The 19,497-nt window shown below is 44.3% G+C and overlaps 1 protein-coding gene across 2 annotated transcripts in view; it reads right to left on the bottom strand.

Annotated features, from left to right (window-relative positions):
• Positions 1-19,497, bottom strand: part of zbtb46 (zinc finger and BTB domain containing 46) — a 57,529-nt gene that overhangs the window by 28,822 nt on the left and 9,210 nt on the right. For both annotated transcript variants that reach the window (XM_083976276.1, XM_083976275.1), the window contains exons 2-3: positions 7,253-7,476; positions 6,104-7,055 (exon numbers count right to left, since the gene is read on the bottom strand). In XM_083976276.1, the coding sequence (XP_083832402.1) occupies positions 6,104-7,055; positions 7,253-7,438 (1,138 nt within the window). In that variant the 5' untranslated portion in view covers positions 7,439-7,476. The remainder of the gene's footprint in view (positions 1-6,103; positions 7,056-7,252; positions 7,477-19,497) is intronic.

Genomic DNA, 19,497 nt, shown 5'->3' with positions numbered 1-19,497 from the left:
AGAAATGATTGGTTTCCACGGTGATAATGGAACTTTTTTTTTTTTTTTTCAATCTAGTGGGGGCCGACCAGGAGGTTGACATGAGAGAGAAAGACAGAGATGAAAAAGGGGGAGAGAGCAATATTTGAATTTTCCATCACAACTCTCAGAACAAAAAAGAAAAACAGTCAACCCCTGTTACAACATACAACTGAGAAACTGAGGGGGGAAATGAGTGTGCATGTATAAGTGTGTATGTGTGTGTGTGTGTGGTAGAAGGGGACAAAAAGGGGAAGAGGAGGATGGAGGGGAGCAGGGGAAACTGAGGGAGGTGGGGTGAGCAGGCCACAAAAGTCAATAGGGTGGGAGGAAAGGGCTGAAAGCATCTGTGCAGTCAGAGGACAAAGAGGCAGAGCAAACAGGGGGTGGGGGAGACAGAGTGAGACAGAGAGAGAGAGAGAGAGAGAGAGAGAGAGAGAGAGAGAGAGAGAGAGAGAGAGAGGCCTGGAGTACAAAGACAGTGTGAGACAGAGTTGATAATAGACTGACTGTGTAAAAAGTGAGGAAGATGAACCAGGGGCTGCAGAAAAGAATTGAAAAGAGATAGACGTGGACAGAAGGGGGGAACGTGGAGATACGATGTAGTTGTCTAACCCATAGTGTGTCAAGCACCAAGCCATGAAGAAAGGGGTTCAAAATTAAGTCCACACAGTCTGAAATATTAAACCTATTTTGGTTTTTAATGAAGGAGGAGTGAATTAGGGAGGAAATATGAGAGTAGATTATTAAACCAGGAGTGAGGAGAAGGGAGAGGAAAAAGTAGAGAGGTGTGCGAGGGGTGAGGGGGTTGAAATCTGTTCACGGTGTTTTAAATATTAAACCTATTTCAAGTTTAATGAAGTGCAAATACTATGGGGAGAGTCTTAACTGGAATACAGAGAGGAAGGGGGCGAAAGGGGGATCCGATTCATTATTTCAAGTGTTCACCTTTAGACTGCCGAGACTTGGGGAGAGGAGCGCAGGGAGAGGGAGAGAGAGAGAGAGCGAGAGAGAGAGAGAGAGAAAAGAGGAAGAGAGAGAGAAAGTTTATGTGCAAGTGCAAACTAGAGGGCAATCTTTAGAGTGGCGGTCTGGGGGCCCCAATAGAGTCCGAGCGGCTCCGCAGCAGGATGAAGGTCTGAACTCAAACAAGCCAAAACATGCAGCGCTAACTGCAGCACTGCCAAGCTCACAGGAATAAACAGGACGGGGTTCTACGGAAAGATTATTTCACTCTTTTTTTTTCTTTTTTTTTTAGTACGTCTCTGTGGGCATGTGTGTGAAAGTGTGTCTCTCTCTCTCTGAGCATGTGTGTATTACTGGTTGAGGAGGGGAACTCTGAGGCTGCAGAGCGGAAAGGAAGAGAGTCAGATAAAGATGTTGGATTTCAAAAAAGATATTCGATGTAATCAATGTGCAACAGCTAGAGGGAAATGGAAAGAACAGCCCACGTGTGATTGAACTGTTCACGTCTTCATAATCAGATGCTCTAAGCTGTGTGTTTGCGTGTGAGTGTGTGTATGTGTGTACATCACACCGGCCATGTACCGGATTGCCAAAATCCCCCAAGCTGCCACTAAAGGTCATCATGTTTGTGTGTGTTTGTGTGCGTATGTGTGTGTGTTTTAATACCAGCAAAAAGAGAAAACTAACAAAAAGTATTTCCAGTGCCGTTATTATGTGGGATAAAGATCAAGTTGCTGTTTGCCCCAAGTATAAAGGAAGTAGGAAAGAAATCAGTGGTTAACTCATGTTTTCACCAGCTCAGGCTTCTTCTCAATCTGAGAGTGAAGGTGCCAGGGAGCGGCTGAACTCTGACCTGTCTGTTAAAGAAGTGAGACCTGCTTTAATAACATAAACAACACGTAGGTGAAGGTAGAGAAAATGTTGGAATCGTTCAAATAACAGAGGCTGCAGCCCTTATGGTCTAAATGACACATTTACAGATGGGAACAATCAATGGATTTGATGTGATTATATACTAGATGTATGTAGATTTTTTGAAAATACAGTGTCACAGGTGAACACAGCATGTTTGGGATTTGTTGAGGGAGGGTAGCCCATAGTTCAGGGTATTTTGTTAAGATATAAAAAGAGAGCAGGGAATTACAGCTGAACACTATGATTATTTTTTTTATGAATAGTCTTGATGATTATTTTTTAAATTAATCCATTTATAGTTTTCTATATTAAGTATCAGAAGTTCATGAAAAAAAGAAAAGAAATCTTCATCTCATTCAGTTTGTTTTATAGAACCGAGCGCTGAAACCATCCTCACATGTGAGAAGATGCTGTCATACAATGTATAACGTTGGGACATTTTTTTACTCAACGTGACCTGATAAATGATAAATAATTTATAAAAACTGACTAACTGGTTAATCAACTCACCATTTCAGCACTACACAGATTATAAGAAGAGAATCTGACATGATGTATGAAAGACGAACACACTGAATCATTAGGAAAAAAAAAGAAGAAGAAGCTTGACTGCAGTTTTCAAAACACTGCGTGTTTGATTTGCAGATGCTTTTTAATCCAGGTCTGGAAGAAGCAGCGGGGCCAAACTAAAAATAATTTTAGGTAATTATCTGAAGGTTTACGACATAAGCAGGCAGGAGATGGAGAGACTATTTAAAACTCTCCTACTCAGAATTGTCACCTTTAATATAGTATTAAACAGAAAAAAAACATACAGACATGAGGAGAGCACTGGAGCGGTGCTGTTTTTTTTCCTCCTAATTCGCATGTAAGATATCAAATATTTGTGTCAGGTGAGCAAAAGATGGAGTGAGATCAAGCTTTGGGAGAGAGAGAGGGAGAGGAAAAGTAAGTTGAGTGTTTAGTGGCCTCAATAACGACATCAAGTGAACACAGCAGATGTTTGCAAGGGAAGGGGATCGAAAGAAGACAAATCCTAATTCCTGCAGCTGTTTGTCAACACGCGCACACGCCACTTTCATGCAAACACTTTGAAACGGCCTCCGCGGTAATACACTGAGCCTTTACACGGCCGTATATTATCCTTATATTACAGAATAATCCAGCGGAAATCCTCCATCAGCCGTCCTCTGTGTCGTATGTAATGTTGGCATTTTCCAACAGGAAAGCATGGACGCCGATCACACATGAATGAGAGCGAGGGAGGGAGAGAGACAGTGAGTGTCTAGGCAGTTCTCATCAATAAGGAATGAAGCAATTAAGCTAATCTAAGACTGAAGGTGCCCTTTCTCCTTTACACTTACCATAACTCCTCATGGAAACCAACAACTGGACACACACTCACACACATTAAATCTGGGTGCTACAAATGGGAGAAGCCTAAATGATTTGGAGAAATATTCCAAAGAACATGGTGGACATGGATAATATCATGTTTTCATCTTTTTAAATTAATTTATGAGTTATTTTATGTGTTCGCTAGTGTTTTTTTTGTTTTTTTTTCAGTAAGCAGGAACCAAAAAACCCAAACTGCCGACTCAGTGGCTCTTTGCTGTCTGCCCAGCCTACATTGCAACACTGTGAAATGGTGTAATTAGAAACTTTAAATAGCATTGTCCATGACTTTCTAATTCCTTGGCTCTTCCATATGCCTGTACATCTGATGGTAATCGTCTTCTGCAGGTGACAAAATCCTGGACTTAAGCAGACTTAGGATTTAAGAAGACAAACTCTCATAAGCCCACAGAGATCATGGGTATTTTTGCCCCCTGACTTGGTCGAAGTAAAAAATAGAAAAAAGAAGGAAAGAAAATCCCCACTTTATTGATCATAGTGAGAACCTATACGACATCACATGGTAGAAATAACAGCACAGTCCCAGTGCTCCCACAGCCAAAATATCACACACACACACACACACACACACACACACACACACACACACACACACACACACACACACACACACACACACACACACACACACACACACACACACACACACACACACACACACACACACACACACACACACACAGCCCCTACCAGTTCGATAATGACCTCACTAAACCTGTTCAGCAACACCACCACCCCCCACCCCACCACCCCTCTCCACAAACCTTAGCTAAACACGCAGAAACCAACTCCTACAAACTGACTCAACACAGTTGTTGTGTTGTTGTTGCTGTACTGTATATAGAGTCTGTCACACACCATCACACGTCAGCCACGTCGGTAACGCGATCTTGTTACTGCTAAATGGCGGGGACGGCCCACTGACAGAGGCCAAAATAGTTTTTAATGTCATGATAGAAAGACATGCCGCCTCTCCCTCCCTCACCCACCTCACCTCAACCCTCCCCCTCCTCTCCTTTCTCTCTACTGTGACACCAATAGTGAAACCCAGTTGAATGTGGGCACAAATGGTGGTTTTTATACCAGCCAGTGTCTAGCAACACTACACTAGACTTCCTCTCTAACCTTTAGGTGAGGAAACACCTTTCTCAGTAATGGCTGCCCCACTCACAGAGCCAGACTTAAACTCTACCTTCTACCCCAGCGCGGACGCACGCACACTGGCCAACAGGCTTAATAGAGTCGTTTATTTTGTGGGTGCCTGTGTTTTTTTGCGCGTGTGTGTCTGAGTGACTCTGAGGCTCAAGACAAGATGTACTCGGGCACCGTAATAAGGCCTGACTGCCGGTCACAAAATCTGGGGCTTAGGACACTTTGAGCTAAACAGACAAACTCTTACAAGCCTGTATGGATGCTCCGTCCCTCTCTCGTTTCTTTTCTCCCTTCCTCTATCTCTCATTACCCCTCTCATCTCCAACTCTCTCTTGCCTTTCCCTCCTCTCGCCCTTTCCAGAAGGTCCTTCCCTAAACCCCAGAGAGAGAGAGAGAGGGGTGGGGGAGGGGGGGAGGAGCCTGGGATGGCGAGGACGTGCTGGTAATCCGTGCAGTGACCCAGGTCAATTCAATTATCCTGTTTTCTTTCGCTGCGTAACGCGTGTGCCCATTTCACAGCCAACTCCCTTAATGCGCCCAGGATTAGCTTCTCTTACTTTTAATGATCTACCTATCAACGCCTTGGGCCCCACAGCACACACACACATACACACACACGCACACACACTCACACACACACACACACACTCACACACGTACAGATAGTAACAAAAACACAGGTAAGTGTGTTTTTATGCATTACTTTTAGTGTAAAAGAATTCGTTAAACAATTCAGCAAGGATGAGGATCAAGAGAGGCTTTCTCAAAATAAATATGTGTTCTTGAGTTTGTTTGTGTGTGCTTTCGCTTGTTTATGTGGGAGTGTCTGTTACATAAACTGCTGTAAGAAGAGGATTGTATTATCCATCTGCATTTACCCAGGCTTCACCTCACACCTCCAAGATTTGAGATAATCATCTTGGGCCTAACACGTTAGTGTAGAAGCTCGCTAATCTCAACCCCGGAGGAGGAAAAAGAGGCCATTTTACACTAGTAAACTGTGTGGAAGGCTGACATGCATTGAAATATCCTCACAGGATTCAGAGTATTAAGCACACGTGTATTGTGAAGCGGCGTGCACATTCAACAAAGCGGTTTTGATCGCTCACACACTGCAAACGCTGCCCTGCTGGTTAGAGGGAGTCTTATAAAGAGAGGAGCACATATAAATTAGATTCTGCTGTTGTTTAGGTGTTGAAATGACACTCTCACCCAATTACCTATCCTAATCTCTTTATCTCACCAGTCATTCACTAATTACATGACTGGATAACTAACTAAGTAGAGGCCAACGCGATGAAACTGCAGCAACTCTAAGTTGAGTGTCTAAAGCCTCAAAGTCATCAAATCAGCACCGCAAAGTCTTTTCCAAGATGGAAGTGGTGGTCTGTTTTTTTCTTTTGGCCTGCTTCCATCCCACCAGTTTTGAGAGACAAGTTCAAGTTAATTCCACCTGCTGTTGTGACAGTAAACTAATAATGTAACCAACAAATCCAATAAAAAGAGACTATTTGGACCTGAAAACACATGCTGTGCTTTCACCATGTCAGTTTGGTTTATGTTGTGTAAAGACATGCAGCAGCACTTCCCGTCCGCACTCAGTGAAATGCGGGAGATGCAGGTTTGTCGGTCTTACCTGGGATGTCCTGTCCGTTGTAGCTCCATCCAGCCACAGCCAGCATGGAGGGCAGAGGAGATCCAGGCCTACTGTCCCTGTCTCTCTCTCTGTCCCGCTCTCTGTCCCAGTTCCTCTCAGCCTGCTGGGTAATATGTCTGACCGTGTCCTTGTTCTTCCTGTTCTTCCTTCGCCCTGACCCTGATAGGGGTTGCCACGGCCCCTCTCCGCCTCCTCCAGCAGCACCCCCAGTCCCTTGCTCCCCCTGGCTTTGGGCTGCCCCCCTGGGAGTGTCCCGAGGATGAGAGGAGGAGGCGGGGGACACCTGTTCCTCTTTGACGGTGACAGGCCTGTAGTCGTGCGGCCAAGCAGGCTGGGAGTCGTGGCAGGTTTCCTCCTGGCTCTCGTGGCTCTTGGGGGGTTCTTGGTCCTCCTTGCCATACGTGCTGCCTCCCTCGTGGCAGCTGGCGATGGCCGAGTCCCCAGAAGAGTTGGCCGGGCTGGTGCGCCGTGCCAGCCAAGGGGAGGTGCTGCGACCAGACATGATGGAGGCCAGGGCTTCAGAAGCCATGCCCACAATCCCTCCGCCTCCTCCTCCTAAACCCACTCCTGCAACACCCCCTGCTCCCGCTAAACCCACTCCTCCTCCTCCACCTGCACCACCGCCGCCGCCGCCGCCTCCTCCACCTATGCCGGCAGCGGCGACAGCTCCCATTTCAAAGTCGGCCAGCTCGTCGGCCATCTCGGAGCGGATGCTGATGTCCAGCGCGGCTTTGATGAAGCTGTGGCAGGCCTGCACAATGTCCGTCATCTGCAGGTAGCTGGCGGCCGACATGACCTCGATCACGTTCTTACTGGTGAGAGCGAGGTGCGCCGAGTACATGAAGTCCAGGATGGCTTTGAAGCCTGTCGCCGTGACGATGTCCAGGTGAGTGACAGTAGTCTGGTGGTGTGGCTCTGCCCCTTTTTTAACCTGAAGGGTGAGGAGAAGGAGTGTTCATAGCAGAGTTGCATTGTGTGTTTATCTCATAGAGGACAGGAGTACAAAAAAACAAAACTTTTGACACTGATTTATGAACTGAAACACACAACTACCAAGATCTGAGAGGAAAAACAAGCCCTTAAACCGAATCCCCTGACCCATCCACCCCCCGTGTGGCGGTCCTTTACCTGGCAGTAAAGAGTCTTGAAGTAGCGTGAGGAGCCCAGGAGGACGTTCTTATGGGCCTTGAAGATCTTTCCGTCCACAATGACACAGGCGTCACAGAGGATGCCGTGTTGCCTCTGCTCATTGAGCTCTCTGAGGAGCTGACGGTAGTGAGAGGAGATCTCCATGTCCTCCTTCCTGTTGTTCATCTGTGTAGCTGAACAAAAGCCTCTCGTCAAAACATCTGCTGAGAAATGAGAGAAGACACGGGAGAAATCAACTTAGGATGTATCTCCTGGTTCATCATCGGCGCACTGTTGTCTGTTGCGCTGCGATATGCACAGTGTGGAAATGTGACTGTGCAGCAGCGGGAAGACACAGCACGGGAGCAAAGACATGTACACAAGCCATCTTTTTAAATTTCTTGGAAATGAAACACAATTTCTGGCAACGTGTTCAGGTGTTTCTACTCTTAAGTCAATGTACATGGTTGAAGTCTGCGGCTGAATGAAAACGATTTCGTCCTAACGTAAGGGAGGGAGGGGGGAAATAGGCAAATTTAGCTAAACCTTTAAAGAGAAGCCAGGGTAAGGATATATCAGTAATGACTGTGACATAAAAACAATGACATCAATAGAAGCCACATCTCAACTGCTGTAGTTTGATGTCTAAAAACAGCCCAGTAACAAATAGTCAAAAATCTCTGTTGAAACCGTGTCTGACAGGTTCATTTGTGAGCGTGTGTGTGTGTGTGTGTGTGTGTGTGAGCAAGAGTGTGTGCACGCTCATTAAAAATGTCAGTTAAAAAGCGCAACACTTTCACAAAACAGTTGAGAAGGAGAAAAACACCTCATTTAGCACAGACCACTTTACCATTAAATTTATCAATAAACATAGCCTCGGCTCCTTTCTGTTTTTTTTCTTTTTTTCCCATTTTGTTTCAACTGTGAATTTTCTATCAGCTGTCTAGTTAAGACGAACATTTACTCTTGAACTCTAACCTCGGCGCCTCTGATCTCGCTCAGTTCAGTCGAGGTTGTGAACACAAAGTTTTTCTGAAAAAAACTACAGAGAAAAGACCTGTAATGACACTTCACGCAGCTTCTGAACCGTCGGTGAATGAAGATCCAGTTTTTTGATATTCATTGACAGGATTTGTGGTGAAAAAGCATGAACACTGGGATATTATATTGTAACTTTAACCATACTGTATGTTAGTAGAAGAAAAGACAACGATTTTGACTTTTACAATCTAAAGCTTCTCTAATTCTGGCTTTTGGCTCACAAGCATTGATCCATGATTTTTCCTTGAGTGTGTTTCTCTTTTTCTTTATCTTTTTCACTGTGTAGCGGTTAGATGACGCAAAGAGAGGCATTGTGAGCTCACACATAACAGAGGGAACGCAGGTAAAGGCCACGGCGAGGCGGAGAGCAGCGGGGAGACAAAGGGAGACATGAACATCCTTATGTCGAACCATTCAACAAGGTGGTGGTGAAACAAAGAGAAACACAGCACGTGAACATAAAAACACACACTCACAAAGAAGAGAAGCAGAAGATGAACACACACGCACACATACACACACACACACATACGCGCACACTCAGGCAGTGCATTAGCCAGAGCATTAGCAGCCGCCGCTCCCACTCTCGTCTTGGTGGGCTAAATCGCGCGGACACAGAGTGTTACCAAACGCAGCAGTGATTTGTTTTGGGAACGCCACAGCTGTCAGCTCTCATGGGCCATTCTGAGACATGACAGCTCGGGTTGGCCAAGGTGACAGCAGCGTTTGCTCGGGGGCCGGCACACTTCAGGTCATGTTTAGCAAAGCTCTGCTCAACCTGATGGCTTGTAAGATCAGATAAATCCACAGCGTCTCCCACGTCCACTTGGACAAACACACCTCCTATGAACGACAGTGGACGAGCGGATGGAGTGATGCCGACAACTGCTGAAGCCTCCCTTGCTACAGAAAAGCAACAAAAAGAAAAAAAAAAAAAAGTAAAAGTGTCCTGAGTTCGATCAATGCATGGCTGGCTCGCAAACTTTCATTTTGATTGGTGTTTCTCTAAGTCATAGAAAGAATTGTGAGGAGGAAGAAACTTAGGTGTGAATGCAGTGAGTGTCCCTCAGAGTCTCAAAAGGCAAGTTTTGACGCAAGTGTTTTTATCCTCTGGCTCACACATTCTCTGGAAAAAAAGAAAAAAATCTATTGGCGGTTCAACCTTGAGATATTCTTTCCTTTCTGCATTGCCCTGATTGAGGCATTGAGAGTCTTCACCTCTCACCTTTGGAGACAAGCGGCTTTAAAGACACAGCAGCTCCCCTCCCCTCTCTCCCTGCTCCTCTTCTCTCAGGGCCATTGGCACATTCAACTGTATAGCCCAGTCTATAAGATAGGCTCCTTCTCAGAGCCACATAAAACACAGAAGAAGTCATTTATTCACTGAAAAATACCTCAATACCTGGCTTCCTCTTTTTTTTCTGCCCAATGTGAATGGTGAAATACAGGGTCACTGTGCAGCACACGCCAATCAGCAACTCCCCAATTGAAACACACATCTACCGGTAGCACAGGGAAGGTAGTGAAAGAAAAGCCAGCTACACCGAATCAACTGCAGATCAACTGGGGACCGTGGCCTTCAGGTTGCTCCAGTTCTTTCTGTTTCCATCTCATTTAACATCCCCCGTATCAATGAGGAACAATAACGACAACAATGACACTCACCGGAACAAGCAACTCGGGCGATGACAGCGACAGCGATTTATTGACAGGAGAAATTAATTGTCGGAATGAGATTACGCAAATTTCAAAAGAAAAGAAAAACTTTCTTTTTAAATCAGGTCATGCTGATTGTTCAGAGATATCCATCTGTGAGATTTCGGCTACAACACCAATTTATTGGAGGAAAAAATAAAAAAGCAGAATTTCTCTTTGGAAGATACTAACTGTACACACCACTTCATGTGGATAATCAACCAAACACACTGTCAACTGTTTTCAAGAGTTGTTGTCATACAGAGAGGCTGCATTGATTAGTTTTATTAATTGATCAGCAGAGGCAGCAACTCATTTGTCACTCTTAAAGCAAACAGAAAATATTCTCTGCTCAGCTCGTCGAATGTGAGGATTTGATTTCTCTTTGTCAAACATAATAAATAAACTGAATCTCTTTGGGTTTTGGACCATTGGTTGGACACAACAGGAAATCACCTTGGACTGTGGGGAGTTCTAAAGGGTATTTTTCAACTATTTATTGATTAACTGAGAAAATGAGCAGATTACTTTTTTAAAAGCAAACGTTAGCTGCAGCTCTCTTAGAAAATTCACCTCTTTCTAAATGGTGTGGAGCCAGAAAAGACAAGGACACGGTCTAACAACAATGAAATAAAATGTACACAACTACATTATAAAAGAGGTAGGTGGGAAAATATATTGTTGGTATTGTATATTGGGTGAAGACTCGTTTTTGTACAATCCTTGACAGTTTTAATCATTTATATTCAAATAACCCACTGAGAGGGAATAAACTCTGATAACTAGTATAGGACCAAAGTTCATTAGAGCAACGTTTCATTCTGTGTGCTAATGCGTGTCCGTGGAGTTAACGATAATGTCAGGGTGGTGCGATGCTGCCTGCGACACAGGAGGCCACGGATCTAAGGGAGTATTTAAGTTGTTGTTGTTTTTTCTTCATCAAGTGTGTGAGTCTGAGTTTGTGCGTGAACGTGTGAGTAGGATTGCAACCAAAGACATGTTAAATGGTGCCTCAAATTTAACAAAAACAATGATCAGCGAAGGGTAAAACAACAGCAAAGGACTGAGTGCAGCACAGAGGGAGAGGTCTAATCAGATTTATTGCTTCAACAGACTCAGAGACGTACTGAGTTAGCAGTTAGGCAGAGAAGAGGAACTTAAATGGAGTGCGCTTTGACCTCTAAACTCTTTGCTTGCCTAATTGGCTTGTTTAATTTCAGCATGTCCAATTCCCTCCAGTCGGAGAACACTTTTCCAGAGGAACCAGTCCCACTGCTACCCCGACTGCAGTACACAAAACCCTCTCCAGTTTTCATCCTGACTTTTCATTTCCTCAAAGAGCCCCTCCATCTTATTCCATGAGCCTGGACCATCTGCAGGACCAATACCTTCCCTTTCTCTCTCTCTCTCTCTCCCTCCTTCCCTCCCTCCCTCCCCCCACCATGTGAGTACAGCCTTGATTTATAACCCACTTTTTTTTTTTCCAAATATACACTTGACACAAGGTGGGAAAGTAAGGTAAAATGAAGTTGTCAGACAATCAACTAAAGAGAGAAAGGCAGAGACTTTTGTGTCTCATCCAAAGCATTAGCAGTCTCACCAAGGCTACAGAAACTAAAGCCTGCTCTCAGGATGTCACAGAATAGAAAAAAAGCTTTTCATCCCTCTATGAAATTTCACTGCAAAAAAAAAAAAAAAAAAAAACGGAAGGAAAAAAAAAGAAAAGCAAGGAAAAAGTCATCAGAAAGCAGGCTGACAGTCTGAGAGCGCTTATTTGTGGTCAGAGACGATTGTTTCAGTAAAGCATGCCACTACAACTCCAAGTCCCTGTCACCCTTCTGAGGCCAAATCAAAAGTGACTGTCCTCCTTAACCCCCCCCCACCCACCTCCCCACTCCCCCTCTCACACACACACACCCCTCCCTCTTTGGCTCACACACAAACGCACACCGTCAAGAGCCCCGTTCCCCTCAAAACAGACACGTACACACACAGATTCCCTGCCCCTAAATACACAAACACATGTAAGAACTAAAAACACACACGTTCACACAGCCGTCATGGCATCACACCCGGTTTGTCCTGGTCACATCACAGCAAAGTCACTTTAGGCCCCAGCCAGACGACTAAAGAGATGAGACATGTGATGGAGTGAGAGAATGGGGCTTCCTCCTTCTTGCGTTTCTCTTAATGCAGCCTGTCCCTCCGAGCCACTTCTCTGCCTCCTTGACCGCACAGGACCGAGGGGAGATGGAGCGCAAGGTCCTTCTGGATCAAAGGCAGCGCGATACTTTGTTTGTATGGGGTTTAACACAGGCTGCTTTCACAGGGGGCTCATGCTGTGATTTGAAGAGGTATTCAGACATCACACTGCGCGAAGATGTTACAATATGCGAAACATCTTTGGACAGGGTGATAATACAAGATTACACAACATATTTTAGCAAATAAAACTCACCTCAATCACACTTTCTTCTTTGCTAATATGTGTCTGTCAATGCACTCCTCATTAGCATTCTTGCAGGTACAAGGTTTAACTGACTGTGGTTTTGCCATCTGAGCAGTTTCACACACACATATTTTGAATTGAGGGATTTCTTGTTAGTCGGGGCAAATTATCATTTAGTAGCCAGTGTGCTGCTTGCAGAATTGGCACCCTCAGCTAATCACTCCACATTCAAATTGTGGCCCTCTGCCCAACAAATGTAACAATTCTGCTCATTATTTGATAAAATGACTTTGGTTGGAAGAGCATGTGAAACTGAGGGAAGTGAGTTCACAGGGCTCATCATTTAAGTGGTCAAATAAATCAAATAAATAAATAAAACACATTAAAAAATACAGAGGAAAAAACAGACCAATAGTATTTTTTTAAATTGCAAACTGAAATAGTTTATGCTAATGTACACTTGGTTGCAAAAACAAAGCACGAGTGCAGTTTTGGCATAATCTTATTTTTGTCTTTTTTGTTTTAGTCTTTTGCAAAACTGCACCAATCCATTATTTTATTAATTATAGGTCAAATAACTTTATGTAGTGCAACAGTGCTACCACAGAAAATCCCCTTTAGTTTTTAGTAGTATTTGGCGTATCGTAGCTCATCGTTTGAGTTTTACTGCCTGCGACTTGACTGTTTCGACTCCCTCCCGTCACTCCCATCGTGCAGCTAATCAACATCATGCAGCATTTAGCAGCAGGGAAACCCAGGTTGGAGCTGGAGCTGCTGAAGACGACACAATTAAATGCATCGCACCTTATTTGCTGGATGTGCAACTAAGCAAATGTTTGCTAACTTGTTTGGTTGCATTTTAATGTTGTGATGTAAATTTTCAAAAGGGATAGTATGCTAACAATGGAACTTTGTACTATCTGTACTAGCAAATACCAACACGCACCAATCTTTTATGATCAGATACATGACAGGATCCTCTGTTAGCAGTGAGTTCCCTCCTTTTCACATCCCTACTTTTGTCTTGGCGCTGTAGCTTAGAATCAGCAGGGAGGATGCAGTAAAAACTGGCCGAAGACTGAAGACGTGAATGAATGTGTGGGGGAAGCAGGAGGGGACATCAAGTCAGGATTCAGTAGCCAAGAGTTGGCATTTATGTTGTTCACGTTCCCTTTTGCATATTTTCTAGTTGTGACTTGCACCAGCACAGTATCATATCATAGCAGGCAGTTTCTGTGGAAAAGGCAAACAGGTTGGCAGGTCTGCACAAAATGAATTATGTATTATGTAAAGCTTTCAAAACAAAGTGAAATAAACGATGTTAGCCTCAAGAAAAAGATATTAAGAGAATCGTTGACATGATATGCTAATATCTATGAAAAATTAAAGAGTACAGGAAGAAAGAACTGTTTGCTTGGAAGCGGACTTCTTCCCGATATAATGAGAGAAACCACTGGAAAAAATTACAACATGCACAAGTGGAATTAAAATGATGTTGAGCTTGACAATGTGGACACTGTTCTTTAAACACATGACAGTATGATAGAAGACAGCTATTACTTCACTGAATAAAATCTATTACTCTCAAAAGGAAAAAAAAAATTGAACGCTAGATTACAAGGTTTGCTTCTATTATTTCCCTAATCCAGAACAGAATCTTCAATAGGTGGTTAACATTACTGACGTTAACTGGACACGTTCTGAACATCGTATGAGGTTACACAGAAAAGAAACTAAGTGGAAAAATCAAAAGAGATGGAGAGAAAAGAAACTGTAGCGCCAGGGAACGACAGAGATAAAGAACAGTGAAAAACAGAGGGGGAAAATAGAATAGAGCAGAAATGCAGAGACGGCAGGGCTAGAAAGATAGAGACAGGAGATAGAAAGAGGGGGAGACAGGAAGAGAGGGGAGAGTGACTCAGGCAGCCAATATTTTTTAAACAGCTTTGCTTCCACTCAACTGGGCATCAAGGCCATTATCCCGGGGTTAATCCCCAATCCGACGGAGCTGGCAGCCTTCCGGGACAAGCCAGGGTGGCAGCCCATCAACGAGGCAGGCACGGACAAAAATAACGCACACATACACATGACACACATGCACACACAGCCAGACACAGGCAGGCATGCAGGCTGCAATTAGGAAAAAAAAATAACACAACAATGCTATTAGCTGTGAATGGCTCGTTCTTAGATTCTTTGTCCTTTATTTTCTGTCACAAATAAACGACTGTTCATGGTTGTCTTTCATTTATTTCCCTCTATCTCACTGTATGGGTTTGTGTTGTCAGTTTTCCCCCTTGTCTCTTTTATCACATACCCTCCATCTGTCCAGCATTATTTTCTACACCTTCACCACCAGCTCTAATCATGCCATATTTTGCGCCTCTACCTTTCTCTGTCCGCTCACTGTTTCTCTGGCCGAAGTCCAAGGAGCCAAGGTGGAGGAAGAGATTGACTCAAAGAAGGATAGCCATGTCATGTGGAGAGGGACCAAAGAGGATCCAGGAGGCTTAGAGAGACTTAGCACTACTCCCTTCATCCCTCGCTCTTCCACCCCCCACTTCAGTCCCACCCTGCATGCACCAACCCAAAAAACAATACCAGGACCCTCCTCCTCTACAGCTGAAGACCTCCGTGCTGCTGCTCGTCATGCTTTTTCTACCTATTCATATTCAGCCCACCTGCTCAAAGATCTGTCCCATATAAGAGCCTCCATGTCCGGCTTAAGACGGGAGCACGTACAGTTCAGCAGCTCTCCTCCTCTGCTGCCACCTGTTCCTCTCACCTTCAGCCACACAGGTGTTAAGCTTGGAGTGATCTTATGGAAATCCAGCCATAGTAAGGATGGACCCTGGGCTCATCCCAGAGTGACCGGAAAAAAAGGTGTGACGCTAAGACGTTAACGTTGGTGTCCTTTCACACTGAACACTAATGACTGAGTGTCAGCATATCCTTAAGTTCCTCCGATGCCCCATGAAGTGTCAGTGGTTAAGATCTGATGTATCAAGAGGTCCAAAATAGGGTGAGAGATGCCACATCAGCCCATCTATATTTATCAATCTCTCTGTTTGTCTTTTTTTCCCTGTACCCTCTTCATAGACACTAATGCATGTGTGTATGTGTAGTTTCTGGGCTATCGTTCTCTCTAGGCCCCTAAGCCTGCTATGTCTCCTATGGTAACTCCCTGACTGACGACCCGGGGCTTAGCCTAAATTCTCTCTCTATTAAAAGCTGTGAAATGCAAATAATGAAACATCTCATTACCACTGTCGGAGAACCCAAAATGAAAGGAGGGGGAGAGCGGGAGAGCGGGAGCGAGGAGCGTTAGAGAGGTGGATGAGTAGGACTGTAAGACAAGGAAAGAGGGCTACGCGGGAGGGAGGGAAGGTGAGAGGACAAGGAGAAACGAGAGCGAGAGCTGGAAATAAAAGGAGTGGAGCAAAGGGAGGAAAGGATCGGAGAAGAAAAGGGAAGTGAGGATGTGAAAGGCAGAGAGGCGGAGAGGAGAGGTGAAGGCACGGGAACAGATAGTCAGACAGCGAGGCTTTTGTCTGATACGTGTTGCTGTTAACACAGAGAGTAGCCAGCGCTGGCCACCTATGCAAACAGGGGTGGAGCAAAGAGGAGCTGAGTTGTGAGTCAGGGGGGGTCATTCAAATGTTAAATTATCAGATCATCTGCAATTTATCTACTTCAGGCTCAAGTTTAGTATAAAACCAGAACATCTGTCAACAGCTGTATGGCGCAGTCACAGGTAATGTGTGATCAAATACTGTAATAATAATCAAGTATGTGTTGGTTGATATTCACATTAACAAGAGGGTTATTAGTCACTGGGATTTTACTGACTACCCTCTTGACCACACTATCATTGATAACCTCAAAACCTACAGTGGCTAAAGAAAAATGTATGACTGTGCTTTCTCATTATTACTCAGGTTTAAGCGTAATAATTTATGACAGGAAAAGGGCTGCTCGTTTAAAGACTATATGTGCGTAGTGCAGGGAAGTGAAATCACCTACGGGAAGTGTCTGTATTTGGTTTTGCAGGTGGGAGGAGATTGGTGTGGTGGGGGATTGTGGGGGGGTTGGGTGGGTCTCATGTGACAATGACCACACCATCTTGTATATAGTCTCCTGGTGCAAAACCCAGTTTCATCACTGCAGCAGTCTGGAGACTCATCGTTTGGTGTAAGAACCTCTGATATCACAGGGGTGGAGTTTAAAGGTGGGACGTTGTCTAATAGCAGGATTAGTTCCCGACTTCTTCAGTATGTTGTGTAAGGGTTTTGTCTGGCCGCAAATTGCCTCATATTTCTTTCCCCCTTTGCTTTCCCAACCACGGTGGTTGGTATCCAATCGTCTCTGACTATATAAATGTCTTATTCAAATGTAAATTCTGTTTATTTTGTTTCACCAAACTGCATTTTTAATGACTGTATTTTATAGATTGTGATAACATTACTTCCCTACTACCACTGGAATAGTGAAAATAAATTGACAAATCAAATTTTTTATTATCCAAACTACCACTGTAAGTGTTTAATAAATTTTGCTTTCTCATTTAACTTTAACAACACACACACACACCTCTGAACATTACACCTACGGCCTCCACGCTACTCTTAGAAAAGGTTTTGGCCGGAAGAAATTTCTTCCCATTCAGCCAAAAGAGAATTAGTGAGATCGGGAAGGATGTTGGCCGATAAGGCCGTGCTTGCGGTCGGCCTGCCAGTTCATCCAGAAGGTGTTTGAAAGGGTTGAGTTCAAGGTTCTGCGTAGGCCACAGAAGCTCTTTCACGCCGAACTTGAAACACCATTTCTTTGTCAAGCTGAAACAGGAAAAGGCCTTGATAAAACAGTTGCAACAAAGTTGTAGCCAAGTTATTCTCTCAAATATCACTGCAGGATGAGCATTTCCTGTAAATGGAATAACTACTCTTTGCCATAGCAACCCCAGCACTAAGTACACATACGTAGGTAGTGTACTTGAGTCATTCATAATTTTTGCAATGCAATGAAGGATTTTAATTCATATTTCGTGTGATTGCACATGTTCCAGGTGTGAACAATCAATGAACTGGCCATCAATGAATACAAAAGCAAAAAAGCTTCAAACTACAAAAAAATAGAGAATTGTCTTTTAATTCCTCCTCCAGGTTCACTCACAGTTTTGTGTTTTAAAAGGCACCAAATAGGCTTCATGGCTAAAGTGATGACGACAGTATAAGACAATAGATGGGCTCAAAACTCACCTATAACACCCACCCTGATCTGTCTCTGCCAGCAGGCCACTCAGTGTGTGTATATGAGTGTGTGTGTGCACGCGCGCTTGTGTGTGCGCTTGTGTGGCTGTCCAGAGTAGACCCTTTCATATGTCTTAACACACAACCTGTCACAGCAAAAAAGCAACCTGTCACGACTCAGCTAGACACGACTGTACATGACTGTACCCCACATAACACAAGCAGGCTGTTCCCGAGCTGTTAAAAACAGTCACTGCAGCCACCAACTCCAAAGGTCTGAGACGATGCGCACACACACACACACACACACACACACACACACACACACACACACACACACACACACACACACACACACACACACACACACACACACACACACACACACACACACACACACACACACACACACACACACACACACACACACACACACACACACAGCAAGTGAACAGTATAGAGGAAATGAAACAAACAAAGGGTTACCAAGAGGGAGAGAATGTACAAAAATGAACATATGGTAGAGAACAATACCATTCCTAAAGGAATAAATACATGAGGTGTCTGAGGACTGTGAGCTAATTGTTGTTTGTTAAAATGTGTGGTTTTTGAATGTGCAGGCGAATGACTGAATGATGGTGACTCACTGCTGGTGGCCAGTCGCTATCTGGTGCCGAGGCGGGTGTCCAGAGAGTGTGTCTGTGTGTGTAAGGGTAACTTGGTGTGACTGTTGCTCTGTCAGACAGCAAACAGAGGCATCTTTCTCAAATCCACACTGGGCCGCAGTTTACAATGAGCTCATGCAAAGAGGGGAGCAAAAAAAGCCGCAGCTTAAGTGTGTACTCACAAGTTCAACAGGCACACCCTCCATCTCCCCCCTGTGCAAATATTAAGAGAGACTTCACTCCCAGCTAATCTAATTCACAAACACTCCAGAGCACACACAAACAAGAGAAAAACACATAATTTTACTACATTAACTTAGCCCTCAACATGCAACATTCACTCACAACTAACGCTCCGGCAGCCTACAGTACAATAGCAACTGAGCAGCACAGTGATTTACATATAGATAGAGGAGTGTTTATAAAAACACATTTGTATATAATAGCCCGGGGCTGTGTTGTCACTCATCAAGCTGATCAAAAAGCAGCTACTATACAACACTGATGAATCTCGGAGAGCTTTTGCAAATCTGTCCTTCAACAGCAGAAAAAAAGGAGGTGAGATAAAGGAAGAGAAATCAAGGGGAGAAGAGAGGAGCATCTAAATATAGAGAGACTCACATTTTGGAGTCAGAAAAGAGACAGTGAAGGGTAAGGAAGAGGGAGGCAGTCAGGAGATGCAAGAGGGAAAAAAAGAGAGAGAGGAAGAGAGCTGGGGAACAAATAAGAAAACAATAGAGATGGAAGAGAAGTGGAGTTGAAGCTGCACGAGAAGAAAAGAAGACAGAGGGAACGAGATCGATGGCGGCGGAGCCTCAGTGGGTTTCTCACCTACTGTAGCGCTGCTTAGTGGACTACCAGTGAAATGGACATGGAGGACACTCAATTTTGTCTGCGAGACTCCAGAATTCAATAAACGGCGCGCCGCATCACCACAGACATTCGTCAATATGTAGCGTCGATGGTGAGGGTCTGCCCCCTCACTGATCTCTTCAGCGGTTTCTACACACCTCCACTCTGGTCGCTCTGCAGAATCCAACTTCTAATGGTGATCGTGGAAAGATGCACTGTTATTAAATTCATGGAGGAGTCGCTGCAATTTAACGCCCAAAGCTAGGAACAAAAAAAAAAAAAAAGTTTCAAGTTGAA

This window comes from Trachurus trachurus (assembly GCF_905171665.1).
Source record: "Trachurus trachurus genome assembly, chromosome: 7".
NCBI classification, from domain to species: Eukaryota; Metazoa; Chordata; class Actinopteri; order Carangiformes; family Carangidae; genus Trachurus; species Trachurus trachurus.
This window is presented reverse-complemented; position numbering and strand designations above follow the sequence as displayed.